The 23112-nt window shown below is 37.1% G+C and overlaps 1 protein-coding gene across 2 annotated transcripts in view; it reads left to right on the top strand.

The window, feature by feature from the left end:
• Nucleotides 1–23112, top strand: part of kcnh2b (potassium voltage-gated channel, subfamily H (eag-related), member 2b) — a 194459-nt gene that overhangs the window by 8796 nt on the left and 162551 nt on the right. For both annotated transcript variants that reach the window (XM_084103525.1, XM_084103524.1), the window contains exon 2: nucleotides 5669–5899. In XM_084103525.1, coding sequence (XP_083959651.1) covers nucleotides 5669–5899 — 231 coding nt within the window. The remainder of the gene's footprint in view (nucleotides 1–5668; nucleotides 5900–23112) is intronic.

Genomic DNA, 23112 nt, shown 5'->3' with positions numbered 1-23112 from the left:
GCTCTCAAAAATTATATACAAACTTGGATTTAGATTTATCGGCCAATATATCGGTTATCGGCTTTCAAATATAAATAATTATCGGTATCGGCCAAAATTTTTACATCAGTGTATCCCTAATATTTTTTAAAAAAAGTGTAGGAGAGTCTCCAGCATTTTTGCTCAGATGCAGCCTTAAACTCTCATTAGAGAAGAACAGCATCTAAAAGTAACGTAAATGTTAAATACGGCCTCGGCGTAAAGGAAGAGCTTTTATCCGCGGCAGTGAAAGTAGCATCTCTGTGAGCAAACATCACCTCTATAACCCCTCACCTTTAAACATCTCCCTGCCGACCCGTGAAGCGTCTGTCATTTACTCAAGACTCAAGCGTTTGCTTCTGGCCTTTATCTGACGCCCTTTTGAAGGCGCTAACATCCATCATGTAAAAGCACTTAAAGGATAAATGCAGTTGACATGACTCTTCTGAGGGGAAGAGAGACGCTGGACGAGGCGATAGTTTCATTTCTCCTCCGCTGGAATATTCAGCACTGTCAATATCAGTTATAGATATCAGTTCAATATAGTTCTCTCTCATTTCTGCCGTCCAGGGGAAATTCTGCTCAGATTTTCTGGGTGATTTACTAACTCTCTAGTTGCTTTTTTATTTTGCTCTGCTATACTTTGTATAAATGTATATGACTAATAGATAATATCTGTCATCACATTAACAAATGTCTAATGATTCCGTTTAGATTTCGAAATGATTTTAAAACATAATTTGCTATTTTAAATATAAACATTTAAAGATTTTATTGTTTTTAGGGCTTGCACGATATATCGGCCACCATATCGGTATCGGTCGATATATGTTCATTTTTAAAGTTATCGTTATCGGCCCAATAAAAAAATTTGACTTTAGTTTCTGTAATCAGGCTCTCAAAAATTATATAAAAACTTGGATTTAGATTTATCAGTCAATATATCGGTTATCAGCTTTCAAATATAAAGAATTATCGGTTATCGTTATCGGCCAACATTTTCATATCGGTGCATCCCTAATTTATTTTTATATGCTACTTATTTAATATTTTACATAATGCACATATTAACTTATATTAGTATTAATTTAAATATATTTACATTTTCATAGCATAATTTGCATATTAACTTCTATTTGACAAACGTTCCATTTTCAATCTTTGATCCTCCATTAGGCTGATTATTGTCATTTATCATCATCAAACCAAGAGCACAATTAAACAAGTCACTATTGTGTTCGTTTAGCGATTCAAGCGCTTAACGTTGGGCTAGCAGAACCACAAACGCCCGTCGTTGATTGACAGGAGGTTCTGGTTCCTCTCAGGAGGAGAGACATTGATTTTTCAGATTGAGTGCTGGGATAAAATCTACAGCATTATGTGCAAATGGAGGGAAATTTGTCCGCTTTATGTGTTTGTCAGTAATGTGACATCTAATGGCTCATTTGAAATGTCTATCTTGCCTCTGCCTTTATCTAGCGGATATATTGAGTGGAACGGTTTATGAACCGCACATGTTGAGTTTTTATGTGTCTATAAGGGGAAGGGAAACCGCAATGCTGAAGTTATGGCCTCTGAGAAGTATGAATGAAATAAGAAATATTAATGACCTGTAAATGTTCTCATTTCAGAGAGACAGATGGACTGAGAGCAGGACGGAGACAGTGTGTGTGTGTTGTGTGTTGTGTGTTGAGCAGAAACAGGACCAGCTCCAGTTGTGATTGTTTTCTCTGTTGCCTGGAGGAGCGTGTCGGAGTGCGTCAATAATGCGCTGCTGTCGTACTAATCACCTAATGGCCAGCCCTGCAAGAGCAGTACAGCTGTTTAAAGATTTCCCTTCACGAGAGACAGATATACGTGTCATTTAAGGCGCCATATGCTAACACATTCAATTGTTAGTGTTTTTAAGGTGGTGCTGTTTTGAAATGACTCTTAGTTCGTTGTACTCTTCGTCACATTTGTTTTCTACGCAATTCTCTGTAGTTCAGCCCGAACTAGGGTTATTACAGTTAAAGTCCCCCTGTGGTGAAAATCCAGCTTTTAATGTTGTTTATGTGTCTATGTGGTGTTTTTAATATGCTTTAAGACAAACCATGTGTAAATTCATAAGTCGACTCCATTGCTGAGTATTTCCTCCTTAAAACTGCAGTGAACCAAAGACAGCCTCAAAAACACGCTTTGAAATCGCTGGTGTTTCTGACGTCACAAACTACCTTGTAACCAATCAGATCAACGTGTGATCGTCAACCAGTGGATCTCTGAGCTGAGTGAGTGAGTGGAGGCGGGGCTCATTTGCATATTCATAGAACCGCACATACTAAATGAGGCAAGGGTGTCGAGTTACATTCAAGATATTTTAAGGCATGAAGAATTTTTTCTCAAGAAAAAAACATTTAAATATGTAATTTTGGTGATCAAAGATGAGTTTTAAGGATAAAATGAGTGACTACAGGGGAAATTTTAATAAAATTTAAATGAAAACTAAAACCATACAAAAGTAAGTGCTAACTGAAATAAATAAAATACATAAAAATTATGTTTCATTTCAGCTAGTTGCCAATCTTCTCTTAGTTTAATTTGATGAACTAAAATAACTAAAACTAAACTGAAATAAAAAGTTTTTTTAAAAAATCTAATAAAAATGGACAAAAACACAACAAATATTACCTAAAATTAAAATTAAAACAGAAAATTTAAAAATAAAAATGAATTCAAAATTTTAATAAAAACTATAAAAGATACTAAACACTGGCCTGATAATTTCAAATATTGTGTGTCATTTTATTTATAAACCATTTAGCCTACTTTTAAAGAAATTTAAGACTTTTATTTACAAACTCATTAAATAAACATTGATTGAATGTTAAATCATAAATAATTAATATTTATATTCTGTAAGTGTAGTTGATATTCTTTCATGTGTTTATTTTCAAATTGGCCTTTCAATTATTAATTTGCATACTGAGTTGTAATTAGTCTTTTCTTTCTTGCATATGCACAGAACTAAAGATTAAAATCTAACCCAGTTCTGTTGCCTTGCATCCACTGCCATTCCCTTGCAAATCCCTGAAGGCCTCGAGTATTTCTAGTGGGAAAATACTCTTCGACACTCAGAATTAATCGCACCGTTTTAAACATACCTTTAAGACTTCTGTATGTAAATGGCCTCTGTTACCGTAACGCTGCTCTGTAACTGTAGGTTGTAGAGACACAACAGAAGTCCATTACGGACGGTGAGTGAAGTTTGAAGAGAGCGTCCAGGGCCGACGGCTCTCCTTAGAGTCCTTGAACAAGATTTATCACTGACGGGTTTGTGAGGAACCCAAATATGGGATGGAAATTACAAATATGGGAGTTTTCCAGTTTAGCATGACACTCTCAGGCTGCTGAGATGAAGCGATTATGGCTGCGGTCCAGAACTGATGCATCACTGACTGTGATCTCAGCACCTGACAATCTCTTATCTCTATACTTCCTGTTTCGGGAAAAGCATATTTAATATACGCACTTATAACGTCATCATGAAAAATTATCATTGAAGAAACTAGCTTGACATGCAACTAAATACATAATATTAAAATACAATATTACATGATTACATACTTTACAAAATATTTACAATTTTAAAAATGTGCTATTATTATTGTCTTGTGAATTAAAGAAATTAGTGCATTTGAAGGGGAAATGTGCTTTGATTGTCATGAAAATAACACCACGATGCAAAAAAGGCTTAATTTATTATTAAGATGTATATTAATATATTATTAAGATATTATGCACAAATTACCCCAAGAAAAATATGTCAAATTAAAATAAATAAATATTACATATTTATTATATTTTTATCTTATTTATATGTTTATATTATAAATATGTTGTATTATAAATATTCATATTGGATATAAAATATTGTGCACAGATTACTGTATAAAAAATAAAACATATTTTTTATACAGTAATTTGTGCATAATATTTTATGCAAAAATTATATATAATTAAAAAAAAATAATATATATATATATATATATATTATTATTATTATTATGTTTTTTTGGGGTTTTTTTTGGGGGGGGGGCGCAAGATTCACCCTAGATTTGTTTTCTTTCTCTTCCTCGTAGCTCAAACATCCTCAGTTTAACTCTTGCAGAATGAAATGAAACTCCATGGGTTTAATTTAACATTGCTGACTTCACTTTCTGATGAGAAGTGTCTCTGTTTCCCGGAGTGTGTGTGCAGTCGGTGTGTGTGTGTGTGCAGTCGGTGTGTGTGTGTGCAGTCGGTGTGTGTGTGTGCAGTCGGTGTGTGTGTGTGTGCAGTCGGTGTGTGTGTGTAGTCGGTGTGTGTGTGTGCAGTCGGTGGGTGTGTGTGTGTGTGTGTGCGCAGTCGGTGTGTGTGTGTGTGCAGTCGGTGGGTGTGTGTGTGCAGTCGGTGTGTGTGTGTGTGTGTGCAGTCGGTGTGTGTGTGTGTGTGTGTGCAGTCAGTGTGTGTGTGCAGTCGGTGTGTGTGTGCAGTCGGTGTGTGTCAGGAGAGATGACAGAAGTCTCCAGGACGTCAGGACAGTGAGGCGGCCGAGAGCTCTTCAGACTCTCTGTGCTTCAGCTCAAGCCATCCGTCAAACCCTTATTGCAGTGTCTCTTCAGCCCAGCGAGTCTCAGCGAGTGATTTAAGCGGTGTGACGCGTCGTGTGAAGGTCATCCCTGTGTGTCCGTCACACACTGTACACACACATGCATCTGTCCCAGTGATACAGCGTGTAGCCCGAGTCGAGCAGCAGATGTTCTGTAGTTTTGACTTCGATCTTCCAGTGATGCTTGTAAAACATTTGTATATCTGATACATCATTTTTATGCCTTTACTGTTGGTTTTCTGTGGTGTTTTCTACATTACTCCTGTTGATTTGTCGCCAGGATAATGTTATTTGGCTGGCTAATATAGATGAGGTTTCGTTGAAGTTGCAGAAATGACTTGAGTGGCTTTAGTGAAAACCACATACGAATCAGTAAAGATGGAATGACAGATGATGTGTCTTTGTTTTCCAGTTAAATACATATACACATACATTCACACACACACACACACACACTCACCCGCTCGCACACGTACACACACACACACACACACTCACTCACCCGCTCGCACACACACACTCACTCACCCGCTCGCACACGTGCACACACACACACACTCACTCACCCGCTCGCACACGTACACACACACACACACACACACACACACACACACACACACACTCACTCACCCGCTCGCACAAGTGCACACACTCACTCACTCACTCACTCACTCACTCGCACATGTGCACACACACACTCACACACACACACACAAACACACACACACACACACACACTCACTCACACTGACACAATGACACTTACACACACACTCACTCACACTGACACAATGACACTTACTCACACACACACACACTCACTCACTCACTCACACATCTATCTATGTATCTATCTATAGATATGCTAAGAATGTTTGTTGTAATTTCTCAGAATAAACTGAAAAGAGGTCCAGACTTCACAAGCTAGGCACCAAATTAAACCAAGTACATTTTGCCAACCAAACACTAACTGTCCCATGATTCACACCAGACTCAAGAGTGTGTGTCTCATCTCTCTCACAGGTAGGAAGTTCATCATAGCGAATGCGCGTGTGGAGAACTGCGCCATCATCTTCTGCAACGATGGCTTCTGTCACATGTGCGGCTACACGAGGGCGGAGATCATGCAGAAGCCCTGCACCTGCAGCTTCCTCTACGGCACACACACACGCCGGCTGGCCATCGCTCAGATGGCTCAAGCGCTGCTCGGGTCCGAGGAGAGGAAGGTGGAGATCGCGCTCTATAGGAAAGACGGTAGGACAAACACACACACTTATTAATCCTCAGGGTGTGCGAGTGTTGAGAATGTTGCTCTTCGACAGCGAACGCTTCAGGCCGAGGCTCTCCTCAGGAAAGGGTTAATGCAAAGTATGGCCTTGAGTTGTTTGTTTTGTTTGCTATTGGATCTCGTAGTTTTGAACTACGTCTGTAGTTTTCATGCATCTTTTGCTTTAAAAGCCTGCTGGACCTTGAAAAGGCTTCAGTGCTGGAGAAATCAATCCTTGCGAAAAGCAACTCGGCTTGTTTTGTGTCACACACTACCAGTCAAAAGTTTTGGATCGATTTTTCATGTTTCTGCTTATTTTGCAGGCTGAGGCTCTCAGCAGGAAAGATTTAAAGGGGTGGTTGAATATGATTCCACTTTTCTAACTTTAGTTAGTTAGTTAGTAATGTTGCTGTTTGAGCATAAACAACATCTGCAAAGCTCAAAGCAAAGGGAGATATATGATTTTAAAGAAATCGCTTTTTAAGGACTACAACAAACGGCTGGTAGAGACTACACCACATTCCTCCCGGGTTAGTGACATCACCAACCCTAAAATTTACATAAACCCCGCCCCCGGGACGCTATTTATAGATTATCAAAACTTGTCTAATCAATGACTAGAAGATAACTACACATAAGCAACATAAATTCACCAACTAACCCTTCAGAAATGCTTCTACATGTTGTCACTTCTTCTTGAGTCTCTCCATCATCGTCTGACTCCGGTTTGAACATAAAAGTTTTTGAAATTTTCAGGACACAAGCTGTTGAAGCTCCGCCCCCTGTGCCGGGAGCAGCAGCTCATTTGCATTTAAAGGGACACATTTAAAGTGTGCGTTTTTGCTCACCTTCAAAAAGTGACATTTTTAACATGCTATATAAAGCATGTGAAGACAGATGGCCTTGAGTTGTTTATATTGTTTGCTGTTGGATCTGATAGTAGTTTTGAACTAGGTTTATAGTGTCCATGAGGGGTGTGCGATATGGAGAAAAAATTATATCTCGAAATTTTCTGGGATTTTCTCAATAACGATAATTAGCCTAGATGATATTTTGCTGAGTGCTTTTATTGTGTTGGTACAGGAAAAGGTTTAATGCAAAACATGGCCTTGAGTTGTTTGTAACGTTTGTAGTTTTCATGCATCTTTTGCTTTAAAAACCGGCTGGACCTTGAAAAGGCTTCAGTGGGAATCTGAGAAATCAAACCTCGCAAAAAGTATCTCGGCTTGGTTTGTTTGACCACCAGTCAAAAGTTTTGTAATCGGTAAGATTTTTAATGTTTTTAAAAGAAGTCTCTTCTACTCATCAAGGCTGCATTTATTTGATAAGAAAACAAAACAAAAAAAACAGTAATATTGTGAAATATTATGACAATTTTAGAATAACTGTTTTCTATGTGAATATATAGTAAAGTGTAATTTATTCCTGTGATCAAAGCTGAATTTTCAGCATCATTACTCCAGTCTTCAGTGTCACATGATCCTTCAGAAATCACTCTAATATGATGATTTGATGATCAAAAAACATTTATGATTATTATCAATGTTGAAAACAGTTGTGTACAATTTTGTTTGAGGATTCTGTGATGAATAGAAAGTTCAAAAGAACAGCATTTATCTGAAATAGAATCTTTTGTAACATTATAAATGTCTTTACTGTCACTTTTGATCAGTTTAATTCATCCTTGATGAATAAAAGTATTGATTCATTTTATCCCCCCCCCCCAAAAAAAATTCTTACTGACCCAAACTTTTGAACGTTAGTGTTTAATGTTACAAAAACTTCTATTTCAGATAAATGCTGTTCTTTTGAACTTTCTAATTATCAAAGAATCCTGAAATAAAAATGTACACAACTGTTTTCAACATTGATAATAATGAGAAATGTTTCTTGATCATATTAGAATGATTATCCGGGTGTGATTAACTCCAACTGTTCAACGGCCACAAGGAGGTTTTCTTTGGCTTTACAGAATGATGTGTGAGAGATCAGGATAGCTGAGAGAAAGAGGAAGGGTTGGAGGAGTTGCTCCTGCAGGTGCTGTTGTTTATTTGATGTCTGTATTGTTTTAGCAACCAATTTACTGAAGGAATTATGCAAATGAGCTCCTGGTTAGGCTGGATTGGGCTGGTTCTGGTTAGGGACTCCAGTGCAGGTTTGTGCAGTGAAATCACACACACACACACATGTGATGTGTTTCGATCTGGAGTGTTTTCTCGACAGCAGATGTTTGCTCTCAGCCGATGGTTGACGTCTCTTCTGCACAGCATCACACTAGCAATCATAGTTTCCACTGTTTATGTGTTGGGCTGTGTGTTTGGTGTTCATCTCGTAGCCTCCTGACCTGCGCTGGTCTGAGACATTAGCATACCTCGTTATGTAATGCAGTTTAGCGGTTACTAATGAATCTAATGCAGCGGTTCCCCCTACTGTATAACAATATTTGAATTTCCTTCTGTATCTTCCTTAATTATGACAAAACAATAGTTTTAAAGGGAAACAATAAATTATGTAATGATGTACTTTGTGTTTAATTAAGATTATTTTTAACGTCCCCCTGTAGTCAAAAATGTTATCCCTTAAAACTCATCTTTGATCACCAAAATTACATATTTAAAAATTTTTTTTTTTTCTTCATGCCTTAAAATATCTTGAATGTAACTCGACACCCTCGCCTCATTTAGTATTTGCGGTTCTATGAATATGCAAATGAGCCCCGCCTCCACTCACTCACTCAGCTCAGAGATCCACTGGTTGACGATCACACGTTGATCTGATTGGTTACAAGGTAGTTTGTGACGTCAGAAACACCAGCGATTTCAAAGCGTGTTTTTGAGACTGTCTTTGGTTCACTGCAGTTTTAAGGAGGAAATACTCAGCAATGGAGTCGACTTATGAATTTACACATGGATTGTCTTAAAGCAGATTAAAAACACCACATAGACACATAAACTACATTAAAAGCTGGATTTTCACCTCAGGGGGATTTTAATATAATAATATAATATGACCCCCTGATTGAGAACCACTGCTCTGATGTGATCAGAAAGTGGACTTATATATAATATTAGTCTGTCAAGCCTTATGGCTAAAATGATAAAATATATATTATGTCTGTACAGCGCTTTATAGCTCTTTTCAGCCCTTAAGTAATTTTTTTTTTTACCTAAATGTCTTGATACTCTTATATATATCCAATATATCTGGTTTAAGTATTTGCTCTGAATTGCCTGAAACGTTTTTTCCATCCAGTCAGAATCCATAATTTGCAGCAAACAGCCTTTGTTTGCCAAGTAGACAAACATTATGATGACAAAATGTTTTTCTTTTGTTAATGATTCTGGAATGACTTTGCTTTTGTTTGCGGACAGACACCAAAATGAAGGATGTAATTTAAGTGCCGGTTCAGAATAAGCAATAGATGTGAAAGGATAACCATTTTTTTTCCAGGAATACTAGAAATATTCTTGAAATTTCCTTCTGATTTATTAGTATTGTTCTGTTAGAATCTGAAATTGTCTAATTTGACAACATGCTTTCTGATAGTAAATGCAATAAGAATTGTCCAAAAATTACGGAAAGATTTGTTGACAGAGCTGTAGTCGGAGTCGGAACCAGAATCGCTTAATTCCTTATTTTTCTGATATAGTGTTTATACTCCCTTTTATTTCTGTCTTCTGATAGATACTGACTCGATGATGAAAGCTCTCATTTATCTGAAGCACACACACACACACACACACACACATGCATCCGCCCCCCAACACACACACACACACACACACACACACACACACACACACACACACATATATGCATCCGTCCCTCCATCACACACACACACACACACACACACATACATATGCCTCCTCCCCCCTCCCAACACACACACACACGCAAACAGAATCTAGAATCAGGCCTTGATGACGACACACACTTTGATTCTCATGTATAGTTCAGGTGGAAAATCCATGTTGCTCCAGAAACGGGGATTCCGATCCTCCCGTGACGAGCGAAGGATCTGCCGGAGGAACTCGTTTCTTCATCTCCTCTTTCCTCGCGTCGGTGCGCTCATTTATCTGCTGTGCTTCGCGTTGGCATCAGCCTTCGTGGTGATGGATTGCCCTTTCCTGCTCTCTATTGTCCGTCGCTGATCTGACCGGCACTTAATCAATCACTCTGAGTTTTAAACCCGGCTCGGGTGCGTTACCCATGAGCACCAGAGAGAGCGAGTGAGAGTGAGGAGAGCTGACGTGTGAGAGGCTGCTGGGTTAACAAGGGCACAGCAGAATATTTCCTGTGGCACACACCCGGATGTACGGTCCTATGAAATCTGTTTAATTTTTTTCACCCAATTTGTTTTTTCTTTCTATTTTAGTGTTTCTGGATTATGTTTTAGTAGTTTTTGTACTCAAAAAGAATGTCTTTGGCGTTTTACACATCATGGAAATCAAAGGTCATCGTGATTTTGCCAAGTAAGACATGTTCCTGGATCAACATATTTTGTTGATCCTGGAATAACATTCCTGTCCCAAAATGTAGTCCTTACCCGATCCCTACCCCTAAACCTAACCCTACCCATACCTTTTCCCTAAAATCAGAGGGAAATGAGAGGTGAATAACACTGATGTTGAAGCACCTCACCCTGGGTCTAAGCCTAAACTTGACATAAACTGTAAAACTTGTCCCTCAAATCTTATTGGTTGATTGGACAAAGATGTTGATCCAGGAACATGTGGTACTTGGTGAAATCACGTTCACCGGTAATCAAAGGGTCCTGCGTTACATAGGGCCTGTTTACTCCTGGCCTCTTCATGTGTTTTCTGAGATCTGATAGCGATCCGATCGTGAAGAGACCAGGTGTAAACGCCCTCCGAAACACAATCGAGACGCATTTACATCCGATCGCTCAAACCACTTCAGGAGGAGATCTGAGGCGCGTTACAGACGAAACTGGACAAGTGTAAATGCATCTGGTTGTTGAAACCACATTATGTAAATTTTACTCCTCCCAACAAAGCTAAAAATAAGTGTGTGAGAGTGTGTTATAGGCTATTTATTACATGGCTTGGTTGAATTCTAATGTAGAGTGCGGTGTGTTATTTCTTGATAACAGCCGCTGATAAGTATAACACACCGTTGCCATGATAAACAGAGCGTTGCTATGGACACAGGATTCTAACCGTAGAGATGGAACGGAATATTTTCTTTAGCGGAAGCAATACAATCATTTTTAAATCAATAAACTCCTTTTTAAATCAATATTTTGTGTCAAATTATTGATTTATTTGGTAGGTAGCCATGTAATAAGCGAGATAATGTAGAGCGAGGCGGTTGTTATAGCGAATACAACCCCTTCAGGCTCCGCTTCGCGTCGGGGTCCTCATCAGCCTGTCGGGGGTGTATTCGCTATAACAACCGCCTCGCTCTATATTATCCCTTACATGTCATGTTATAGCCATCTTAAAAATATCCTCTTTCATTTCCTCTGGTGCTGTTGTTTATCATCGGCACCTGTCCTGTGTCTCCGTGAGGATTCCTCCGTGTTCACGCCAGACTCTTGGCAGGAATCTTCTCCGTTATGAGCCAAGCAATATTTGATTAGCAGACTCTCTCTGTGCATCGCTCGTTTTCATTTATTGTGGCGTAATTGTAATTATTGATTGTATCTGGCTGTCAACTTGACAGTTTAATACAAGTTCCTGGTATTATTGGGATTGGGAATGATTCATTAGTGCACGTTTTTCTAAAAGGGGAAAATATAATGAAATAATCTTTCATCAAAATATGTTTTTTTTTTCATCCAAAAAATGCTGATGTCACATTGGCCACATGAACTGCTAGTTAATCAGTATTCACGGGAAAATGTTTTGTTTGGAATTGTTAATTGGAAAATAGAGCATTTACTCAAAAACAAAATTTACTTGTTAACAAACTTTTATTTACATAAATGTAAATTTTCAGGTCAGAATCCACTTTTTTTGTTTTGCTTGCTGAAGTCCAACATTAACTCTGGGACTTTCTCTAACTCGTGCAACCAGAAGGCTTTAAAAACAGCTGAAATATGTAAGTCTTTTAACCTTTTCCTTTGATATGTGATTTATTCTGATTAGTCTTGTACCTTTTCTTTCTTTCTTTCTTTCTTTCTTTCTTTCTTTCTTTCTATAATGTTCTCAATAAAATAAAATAAAATCAGTATTCACATTGCTATTTAGGCGTTATTTTAGCGTTAATATTATTTATTTTGTACCTGCCAATTTTTTAGCTGCCATGACAGTCATATTTGTTCAAGACCTCGTCTGTCTCTGCTAAACTGATTCGGTTTGGCAGTTGTAGTTATTGATGGTGTTTGGCCGTCGGCATCCGCCGGCTGAGGAAGAGGTTTGTTCACGGGCTATTGTGAGTCTTGAACGGCTGACAAAAGCATTTTCTGTGCCACTATTGGAGAAACATGCCGAAGAAATGCTGACATGTGGTCCAGAGTGTGTTCGCTCTGACAACAGACGTGTGCATCCATGGAAATGAGCCGTAGCCTCTCCTGGGTCTTTCTCCTGACATTTACCATTCCCAAAAAGAAAAGCCATTCCCTCTTTGACTTTCATGTCACGTTTCTTCTACAAGTTTCGTTTTTCTCTCAGATTTGTGAAGGGATGTGAACCAAAAGCACAGGTTGTAACTGACGTGTTTGCATTTTCTTTATGGTTTATTTAAAATGTCGGTAACACTTTAGAATAAGGTTTATTAGTTAACATGAACTAAGAATGAACAACACTTCTAAAGCATTTATTAATCTTAGTTAATGTTCATTTAAAACATTCACTAATACATTAGTAAAATCAAAAATCAAACATTAGTTAATGCCATACCTGTCAAGTTTTGGATTTGAAAATAAGGGAAATTTCCCTGTATATGAAGAGCATTTATTTAAAGGCTTATTTGCATATTTTCTGTTCATTTATCATTGCTTGTCTTTACATTTACATTTTATTTTCATTCCACACGGTCTCATTTCATATTGCTTTTCTTTTAGTTTTTCTTTTCATTTCACATAACTTTTCTTTACTCTTTTAGTGAGTTATTGTACAAATTTGTTGCAGACTTTGCATTCGCGGTATTTACATGAGGGTTTTGGTTTTTTGGCAGGAGTGCCCAATTCCGTTTTTTTTTATTTTATTTTTTTTACGAACTTTATTATGAACAATGCACAGGACAATAGGTACAGAGAACACTACAAATACTGTGCGTGCCTTCCGTCTCTGTAGTAGCGTCCGTCATCCGTCTCTTTTTTTTCTTTCTGTTTTTCCCCGCGTTGTCACCATAGACTGTAAGGGTTGTCACTCATCATCTGACCTCACACACTAACCTCGCGACAGCTGCCACCTAGGGTACCTGTAGTAGGCTACTGCAGGTGGCAGTTATCGCGAGGCTACTGACAGACTCAGATTAGGAATTTTTTTTTTTTTTTTTTTTACTCCGCCCGGGCCCGGGGTAGCCTATTATTATTTTTTATAACGCAGGTTAAAAACCGGGAGATTTACGGGAAAATACTAATACGGGAGGACGGCGGGAAAGAAGGGTAAAATACGGGACTTTCCCGGCCAAAACGGGATACTTGACAGGTATGGTTAATGCACTGTGAACTAACAGGAACAAACAATGAACAGCTGTATTTTTATTAGCTAACATTAAAAAAGATTAATAAAAACTGCAACAAATGTATTGCTCATTGTTAGTTCATGTTAGTAAATACAAGTTTCGTTTTTCTCTCACATTTGTAAGGCGGTGTTGATGTGAACCAAAAGCACAGTTTGTAACTTCACACTACTGACGTGTTCTTCTTTTTATTTCTGGTTTATTTAAAGGTGCAGTGTGTAGGTTTTAGCATCATCTAGTGGTGAGGTTGCAAACTGCACCCAACAGAAGTTATGGTGGCCGACAGGAAGTGATGTCGTCGTCTGAGACAGCAGAGAGTAGTCAGTTAATCAATGAGGTTTCTTTACAAAGACACATTTAGAAATTATGTTTACTTAATTATTCAGTAAAACGATATTATTGTGAATATTATTGTTACCTGTTCATCATTGTGTCAGTGTTTTATTCGCTGACTTTAGCTGAAGCTTCTTTACACGAAGAACAACAATAGTAACGAAACACGTTTGTCCGTAGAAACATGTGGATGTAAGCGGAGCCGCGGTGTGTGTAGAGAGAAATGACTCATTCTAAGCTAATAAAAACATAATGATTTATTATGTATGGTCTTTATACACCACTGAAAACATAGTTATGAATATTATATTGCATTTATGTCAGCAGATCCTCCTAAAAATTACACAATGCACCTTTAAAATGTCTGTAGTCAGTTCAATATATAAAACTTAAATTAAAACATGAACAAAAAATCATAATATTGTGGTTCTGTGTTTTCAGATACTATACAGATACTGTAAGAGTTTTTAAATCAATCTATCTATCTATCTATCTATCTATCTATCTATCTATCTATCTATCTATCGTTCTATCTATCGTTCTATCTATCTATCGTTCTATCTATCTATCTATCGTTCTATCGTTCTATCTATCGTTCTATCTATCTATCTATCTATCTATCTATCTATCTATCTATCTATCTATCGTTCTATCTATCGTTCTATCTATCGTTCTATCTATCTATCTATCTATCGTTCTATCTATCTTTCTATCTATCTATCATCTATCTATCTATCTATCTGTCTGTCTGCCTATCTATCTATCTATCTATCGTTCTATCTATCTATCTGTCTATCTATCTATCTATCTATCTATCTATCTATCTATCTATCTATCTATCGTTCTATCTATCGTTCTATCTGTCTATCTGTCTATCTATCTATCTATCTATCTATCTATCTATCTATCTATCTATCGTTCTATCTATCGTTCTATCGTTCTATCATCTATCTATCTATCTATCTATCTATCTATCTATCTATCTATCTATCTATCTATCTATCTATCTATCTATCTATCGTTCTATCTGTCTATCTATCTATCTATCTATCTATCTATCTATCTATCTATCTATCTATCTATCTATCTATCTATCTATCTATCGTCTCTATCTATCGTCTATCTATCTATCTATCTATCTATCTATCTATCTATCGTTCTATCTGTCTATCTGTCTATCTATCTATCTATCTATCTATCTATCTATCTATCTGTCTATCTATCGTTCTATCTGTCTATCTGTCTATCTATCTATCTATCTATCTATCTATCTATCTATCGTTCTATCTATCGTTCTATCGTTCTATCGTTCTATCATCTATCTATCTATCTATCTATCTATCTATCTATCGTTCTATCGTTCTATCGTTCTATCTGTCTATCTATCTATCTATCTATCTATCTATCTATCTATCTATCTATCTATCTATCTATCTATCGTTCTATTGTTCTATCTGTCTATCTATCTGTCTATCTATCTATCTATCTATCTATCTATCTATCTATCTATCTATCGTTCTATCTGTCTATCTATCTATCTATCTATCTATCTATCTATCTATCGTTCTATTGTTCTATCTGTCTATCTATCTGTCTATCTATCTATCTATCTATCTATCTATCTATCTATCTATCTATCTTTCTATCTATCTATCTATCTATCTATCTATCTATCTATCTATCTATCTATCATCTATCTATCTATCTATCTATCGTCTCTATCTATCTATCTATCTATCTATCTATCTATCTATCTATCTATCTATCTATCTATCGTTCTATCTATCTATCCATCCCTGTTTTGGCTCAGAGCGTCACTTTTCTCCCTCTGCTTTAATAATGAATTAAACAGCCGTTTGTTGCTGTATGCAAATCCCCCTCCTGCAGCTCATTTGAATATGGAAATGACCTCGGAGAAGCCCAGGTCTGCGGTGAGGGTTACAGCGAGCGTCAGGTGTGATGATCATACGCTCCTTCTCACTGAAACGCGCCGAACCGACCGCGATCCCACCGACACGTGTCATCTGTCACTCTCACTCTCAGCTGCTGCAAGGCAAATCTCATGCAAATCTCTCAGATCTCAGTGTCTCTCTACCAAATCAGTCCCATCACTCAAAAAGTTTGAGTTTTTTTTTTTTTTTATCTGGAAAACTTCTGTATTCTCCAGTAGCTGGACGTTTGACTATCAGCACTGAGACAAGAACTGCCCACATAGACAGGAAGTGACACGTTAAGTCAAGTCACCTTTATTTTTATAGCGCTTTATATAATGCAGATTGTTTCACAATAATAAACAGGAAAATAAAAGAATCAGTGATGCAGACTTCCTCAAATAAGACAAATTCTGTTGAAAAGCAGCTAAAAAAGACAATAGTGCTTATCAGGAGTGTGTGTCCCGTACACCGCCGTAACTCCGGCTTCACTACTATAGTACGACACATCGCTGAAGAAGTCAACCAGCGAATCACGTCTGTTTCCCGAAACCAAATTGCCACAAATTTGACGTTAAACCATGTTGGTTTATGATGTCACGAACTTGGTGGAGTAATAACTTCTTTTAATGAATCGTTTGAGATCGAATTAATACTAGACATTTTGTTATAAATTACGGACATGACATCTGAGGACTATTTCTCATTTTTCTCAGTTATTTGCTTTATTTCCAGATTCAATCATAAGGCACGTTTCCATTACAGATTTGCGCAAAACTTTTGCGATTTTTTTCTAAATATCAATAAAAAACTATTGCGAAATGACAGCGTTTCCATTAACCAATGTTATACGACTACAATGTTATTTTTTTCCTCTCGCAATAATCATTCCAAAAATCATGGCAACAGACATGGGTAGATATATCACAGCCACTGCACTAGACATTATTATTATTATTAATGGAAGGAAACGTAGATGTGTTCTCCAAGCATTAATGTCAAGGAAAGACCCTTATACTGAGAGCGGCTCATATGAGGAGTTTCTGGGGTTTTCTCACTCATTTCTGCTCCGAGGTCTTGATTGTGGCATTTCTTTGTGGTTTAGAATCCAGTATTTCTGTCATTCTTTTGTCTTTTATGAATTTAATAAAGAGCTCTGTCTCGTATTCTGTCCAAACACACCACGTCGTCTACGTCAGGTGACTGTAAATGCGCAAAAACTGTTTCCATTGCAGTTTTGCGAAATATTCCTTTTTCGAATTGCCTGAAAAACCTCCTCATGCGAGCGAAAAAACTTCTTTGCGATAAATGGGAGTTTTTGCGAAATTTACGTGTTTCCATTGGGTGTATTTTCAATTCGCAATTTCAATTTGCGCAATTTTAAGGGTAATGGAAACGCGGCTATAGACTCGTTCTAGATCACGTTCGCACACTCATCAAAAACAACACTTTAAATCTCTTGACAAACTAAAAGATGTAAATTACATTTGTATGTATTCTAAATAAAATATATAGATTGTGCTGAACGTCAGCTTGCTTATTTTGGCTCAAGATCAAGATTTATTGAGTGCACATGTCATGCAAACTAGAAACTCTTCTTCTAACCGCAGGTCGAGATCTGTCGCTCCAAACACACAACTCTGCGATGTTTGCTAATGTTCGTCAGAACGATATTTTCGGTTGAACTGCTGATAACGATGGAACTTGCGACCATAGTTTGCTAACGATGCTTTCGGGAAACACACCCCAGATCAGTTCATTTCAATGTTGATTCAGTTCAGATCAATAACTGCGTGAAGTTCATCAAGTTCGATTCAGCTCTACAGAAGACTATAGTGTCATCATTATCAGCTCAGTCCAGTTCAGTCTGATGGTGTCAGTGCAGTCAAATCAATAATACTCCTATTAAAGTGCCCAAACCACACATCGCTTCTTATGTGATGTTTAGGGGTGTGTAAATTGGATTAGAGCGATCCATGGACGTGCCTAAACTTTAGTTGAGTCTTTACAGCTCAGTATTTACCCGGAGGAGCTGTGAACTGTGTGTGTAAGTATTAGTTCTGCCCAATGTTTGACCCCCTATTATTAGAGACATTCTGTCAATGTCTTATTGATTGAAAAGCCTGTTGGGAAAGTGAAGAGACACTGAATCCCTGCAGACAGTGTGACATGCAGAAATCTCATTCCCAAACATCCCATCCGGCTTTAACTGATGGCTGAATCTGAGGGGTTTTAAACACACACACACACACACACACACTTGATGATTCGTGCATTTGTGAGTGTGTTTTCTGTTGCATATAAAAGCATTAACCAACTGTGGCACATTATGTCTGCTTTAATATTTGTTCATCGAATACTCAGTCTGTAATACACACACACACACACACACACCCAGACGGCTCAGTTCTTCATGATCCAGCGATCTTCTACTTCAGTTGCCTAGAGACCCGTCTACACCAAAAATGAAGATATTAATCCATAACCGGAGAACAAATATGACAGATGCAACCAAGCGTGTTCATATCTTTCACATAAGTCAATTTAAATGAAGCCACATTTATTTTTGTGCATTTTCCTTAATGTTTTCACTTCATTCCAATAAGTAAATGTATTTTGTGTGTTCTGCTTCATCAGGTTTGAATTGCACTCGCAGATATAAAGCCCAGAAAAATACAATGACACACAGTGTAATGCAACGACCTTGTTTAGCTGAACATATTTGCTTTTACAAACAGGGTGCATTGCATTGAATGCGAGAAAGTAGAATTAAAATTAGTTTAAATTAAAATGTGCAAACCACAGAACACCAGTGATAAATACTGATTTGTGGCTAATGCTTAAGCAATGATGCCTGATTGTGTGTTGAAGACGAGCACATATGGCCGTTAATGTGGATTTTTCTGCTGTATATGATGCAAGAAACTGTATTCCTGTGGAAATGGCACATATTTGTGTTGACATAGACAGATGCGCACATGCACACAGGTCTTGTTTTGTCTTCGCGGTGAGCCGGCTGGTCAGGTCCCTAGTGTCTCAGAGAGAGAATCAGACTTTACACGTTTGTCGTTCCTGGTCGGCTGTATTTTTAGCTGCTGCGCTCACACACATTCACAGCTCCAGGTCAGCTGACACGCGCTCAGTCCCATCGCCCTTCACCGTGTTTTCACTGAGATCCTGATGGACCTAAAGACAGATGTGTTAAGTGTTTTCTTTAGGGGTTTTTTCTGAAATTGGGTCTAAAAATTAAAATTCCAGTAGCATTTTCCCAACATTTTATTATTATTAGGTTTTATATTTGTTTATATTGTGTTTTCCCAAATTAATTTTTTTCTTCAAATTTTTTTGACATTTTTGTTTTTTGTCATATTTGTTCATCCACAATTTGCCAAATTCTGTGACATTTCGTGTTGTACAATTTATGACAATATTCCGTGATTCCGTCCGTATTTTCTGCATTACAGAAATCATAGAGCCCTAACGCTGCTAAATGAACTAAGTCAGTAATTAGTAGGGCTGTCACTAACGATTATTATGGTAATCAAGTAATCAGTTGATTATTTTGAAGATTAATCAATTAATCTGATTTTTTTTTGTGGTGATAAAAACAGACCTAAGTGAAATGCATATATAATTAATTGGTTCAAAGAAAGTATCAAAAGCAAGTAATCAAATGGTTTTAATGATCAACACTGCTAAAATAAATAATGAAATATAATCAGCTTATGTACATCATGTATTATAACAAGCGCCTGCAGAGGGCGCCGGCGGCCTGGGGATTGTTGTTTGTTTTTACACTTTACAGCATAATCAAATCCATGTTCAATACTAGCCAAACAACATTTAATTCAAATATCCACTTAATCTTTAATATTTGGCCTCTTGTTTACGATAGAAATGCTACAGCCACTGTGATTTCTTGAACATGAACATCAAAACGTACTAACTTTTAAACTTTAATTTAAACAACAATTTGCATATTTAGAAACAGTGATGTATTCTCTTGTGTTGGTGTAAGTTTATAACTTACTGACGTTACAAATCTGGTGAAACGCCGCATGTTGTGTTCGCAGTTGAACAATATAATAAAGGTTGTAAAGTCGGCATTATGTAATGGTGTGTGTTCAGACATGATCAAACGAGCCGAGAATCCAGTTATAACAGATGTTTCCGTTCAGACCGAGTCGGACATGGGAAGAGCACGACTGTAAATCCTGACGGATCATGTTGATCATCTGTGGAAGATTCACTTCGACTGCAGGTTTCGGTTTCTGATTTGCAAGTATTTGTTCTTACGGCCGTATTGTGCTGAACCTGAGAGACCACGTCGATACACACGTGGAGATTCAGAGATCAGGATGTATTGATGGGAAAGTCGCTCTGTTATTTGGACAATAAATGTAATGGTTTTGAAATGCAGCTCGTCTGTTATGACTCTGAAAACTGCACCTATTATCAATCCTATTATAAATTGTTTCCATTTGGTCAAGCTAGTTTATTGGGTACAGAAGCCTTTTCTGCCTTAGAGTGAAATAAAAAAAGAGATAAAGTTTAAAACGCCCCTATTATGCCATTTTAAACATTCCTAATTTTATTTTGGCGTCTCCTACAACAGGTTTACACGCATCCAAGGTAAATAAATAAAAACTCTTGGATCATTCCGTGTTAACTCAAACAAAGGTGCCCGGCATTTATTTTTTTATTCTGATCATTTATTTTCTGGTGAAAGAAATACATAAATGAAGAAGAAAGCCAAAATATTAAATGTCATGGATGTGTAATCCACTATTTTGGGTGCCAGTGATTTGGGTGCCAAATTGATTTGGAGCCAATTTACAGGATGTAAAAATGACTTTAGAAAGATGGCAGCATCATTTCATTTTTACACAGAGATTAGTAGGTCTATTAGTAAAATCTGTTGACTTTAGCAATATTTTATTCATTATATGCCAACGGTGACAGTTCAAAAATGGGAAAAAAAGCACTTCTTGTGTTTTTGCCTGAAGTTTGCATGCCTGGGACTCAAGAAGTATAAAAGATCTCTTATGATCTGATGACTTATTGTTCAGATGATTCTTATGACTGATTGGTCAGATTGGCCCAGTCTGTTGTGATTGGTCGACCACTTACAGTGCGTGTCGGAAACCAAACACATGTATGAATTTCAGCACTTGATACACAGTGAAATGAACATTAAAGACTGCATCGGTTTTACCATATCAGTTCCAGCTCGAGTCCATCCTTTGGAAGTGCATCAAGGTGGACTCATTCCCGCAGATTTCATGCTCACACCCAAAGTGCGCGCACATAAAGCTGCATCTCAGGACTAAATTTAGTTATTTTTCACTGCTTATTGCGCTTAAACAGTCAAATACACACTACATAATGTCAAAATGCCAAAAATCGTAAACAGTTGAGAAAGAAAACGCGTGTAACAGTATATTGGGTCCGTGCGTCAGGTCTTAAAGTGACAGCAGCCTAATAAACCTGCTGCCAAATTATGAGATCATATTACAAATGTCTATATGGAAGTTTTCCCCATAGTATTGATGCCAAGATTGTGGCCTGTGAAAAGGCTGGGTAACTTTGGAAAACCATTAGCCACAAAAAGCGTTAATGTCAAGCCCCGACTGGCATTATACAAGTTTGTTAGAAACGTACGTGGGTTCATGCAGGACGTAAGACTGGAATAACTTAGTTCTTTCTTTTGGGAGATAATAAGTGGATTTATTGTGCACTTAAATCTTTAAAACTTTGCAGTCATTTTACATTCACAAACAGCTATATTATACACTAAATGAAAGTGAATATCCAAAAAAAAGCATAATAAAGTCACAATTATAGACCTCATTTGTATGTTGAACTCAAAGAAGCACAGCAGCAAAAACAGGCTATTTTATAAGACTCAGAGAGGATGGAAAAGTGTTTTGGACACTGACAAGTGGGCATCTTCAAGTGGAGCCAAAGAAAATGCTGAAAGTGTAGGAAATGAAGACGTGTAAATGAGCCCAGCTGGAGAAAGGTGATACGGCACAGGGTGTGTGTAATCGACTGACTCCATTTGCACCCCAGCGAGGGTCTCGCGGCGCAGTCGCACACACACAGCCTGAAAGCGGCTCCTAATGGAGCTCTCACGACCCAATCAGGGCAGCGACGGATGGGGAAAAGAGCGAGGGAACATTATCAGCAAGTCCACTCGGTTCTCTCCGCTAATGGTGCATTAGAGAACTGACCAACAATGAGAGACGGATGAGAAGAGGCCGCTAATAGAAAAGGAACAGGAGAAATGAAAGAGACAGACGGAGAAAACGCTATTGTATTGTGTCGCTTTTCCTGATGAAAACACATCAGTGACATTTTTCATGGTTATTCACGAACGTGTCCCTATATTTTTATGGATGACAGTTTACAGGAACGTGTTTTCACTCCCAATCGAGGCCCGTCTGGATAAACATCTGCTCCAAATACACTTTAAAATCTAAGTTTGTGTTAAATATGTGTGTGTACTGTGTATCATTATTTTGTATATATAAATACACACATATGCATGTGTATATTTAAGAAAAATGTATTATTAATATATAACATATTTATATATAATATAAATTATGTATAAATATATATATATATACAGTATATACATACAAATATTTCTTAAATATATTCATGCATATGTGTGTATTTATATACAAAATAATTATACACAGTACACAAACTTTCATTTTGGATGCGATTAATCGCGATTAATTGTTGTCTAGCACTAATTTTAAGTAAATATATTAATTTAACTTTTATAATGACTATTTAAATTATGTGTTTACATAATATGTGTGTGTACTGTGTATAAATACACACATATGCATGAATATATTTAAGAAATATTTGTATGTATATACTGTATATATATTTATACATAATTTAGATTATATATAAATGTTATATATTAATAATACATTTTTCTTAAATATACACATGCATATTTATATGTACAAAATAATTATACACAGTACATATTATGTAAACACAAACTTTTATTTTGTATGCGATTAATCGTTGCACAGCACTAAATCAAATCAAATAAAAAGTCTGTCTCGTTACTTCACTAACATTCACTTTTCTTTTTCATTCAAGTCTCAATGTTTTAGTGATCTGTAGTGTATGTAGGAAGACATTTATTAATATTTCACATATTTAAATAATTGCCACCACAGTGATTGTGACCAGGGGCTGTTAAGCTTGCACCAAGTTTAAATATGCAAATTTTTGATTATGATTCTTCTGTA

This window comes from Abramis brama, assembly GCF_963993115.1.
Source record: "Abramis brama genome assembly, chromosome: 24".
Taxonomy (NCBI): domain Eukaryota; kingdom Metazoa; phylum Chordata; class Actinopteri; order Cypriniformes; family Leuciscidae; genus Abramis; species Abramis brama.
The sequence above is the reverse complement of the archived record's forward strand: the minus strand, read 5'-3'. Positions and strand labels throughout refer to the sequence as shown.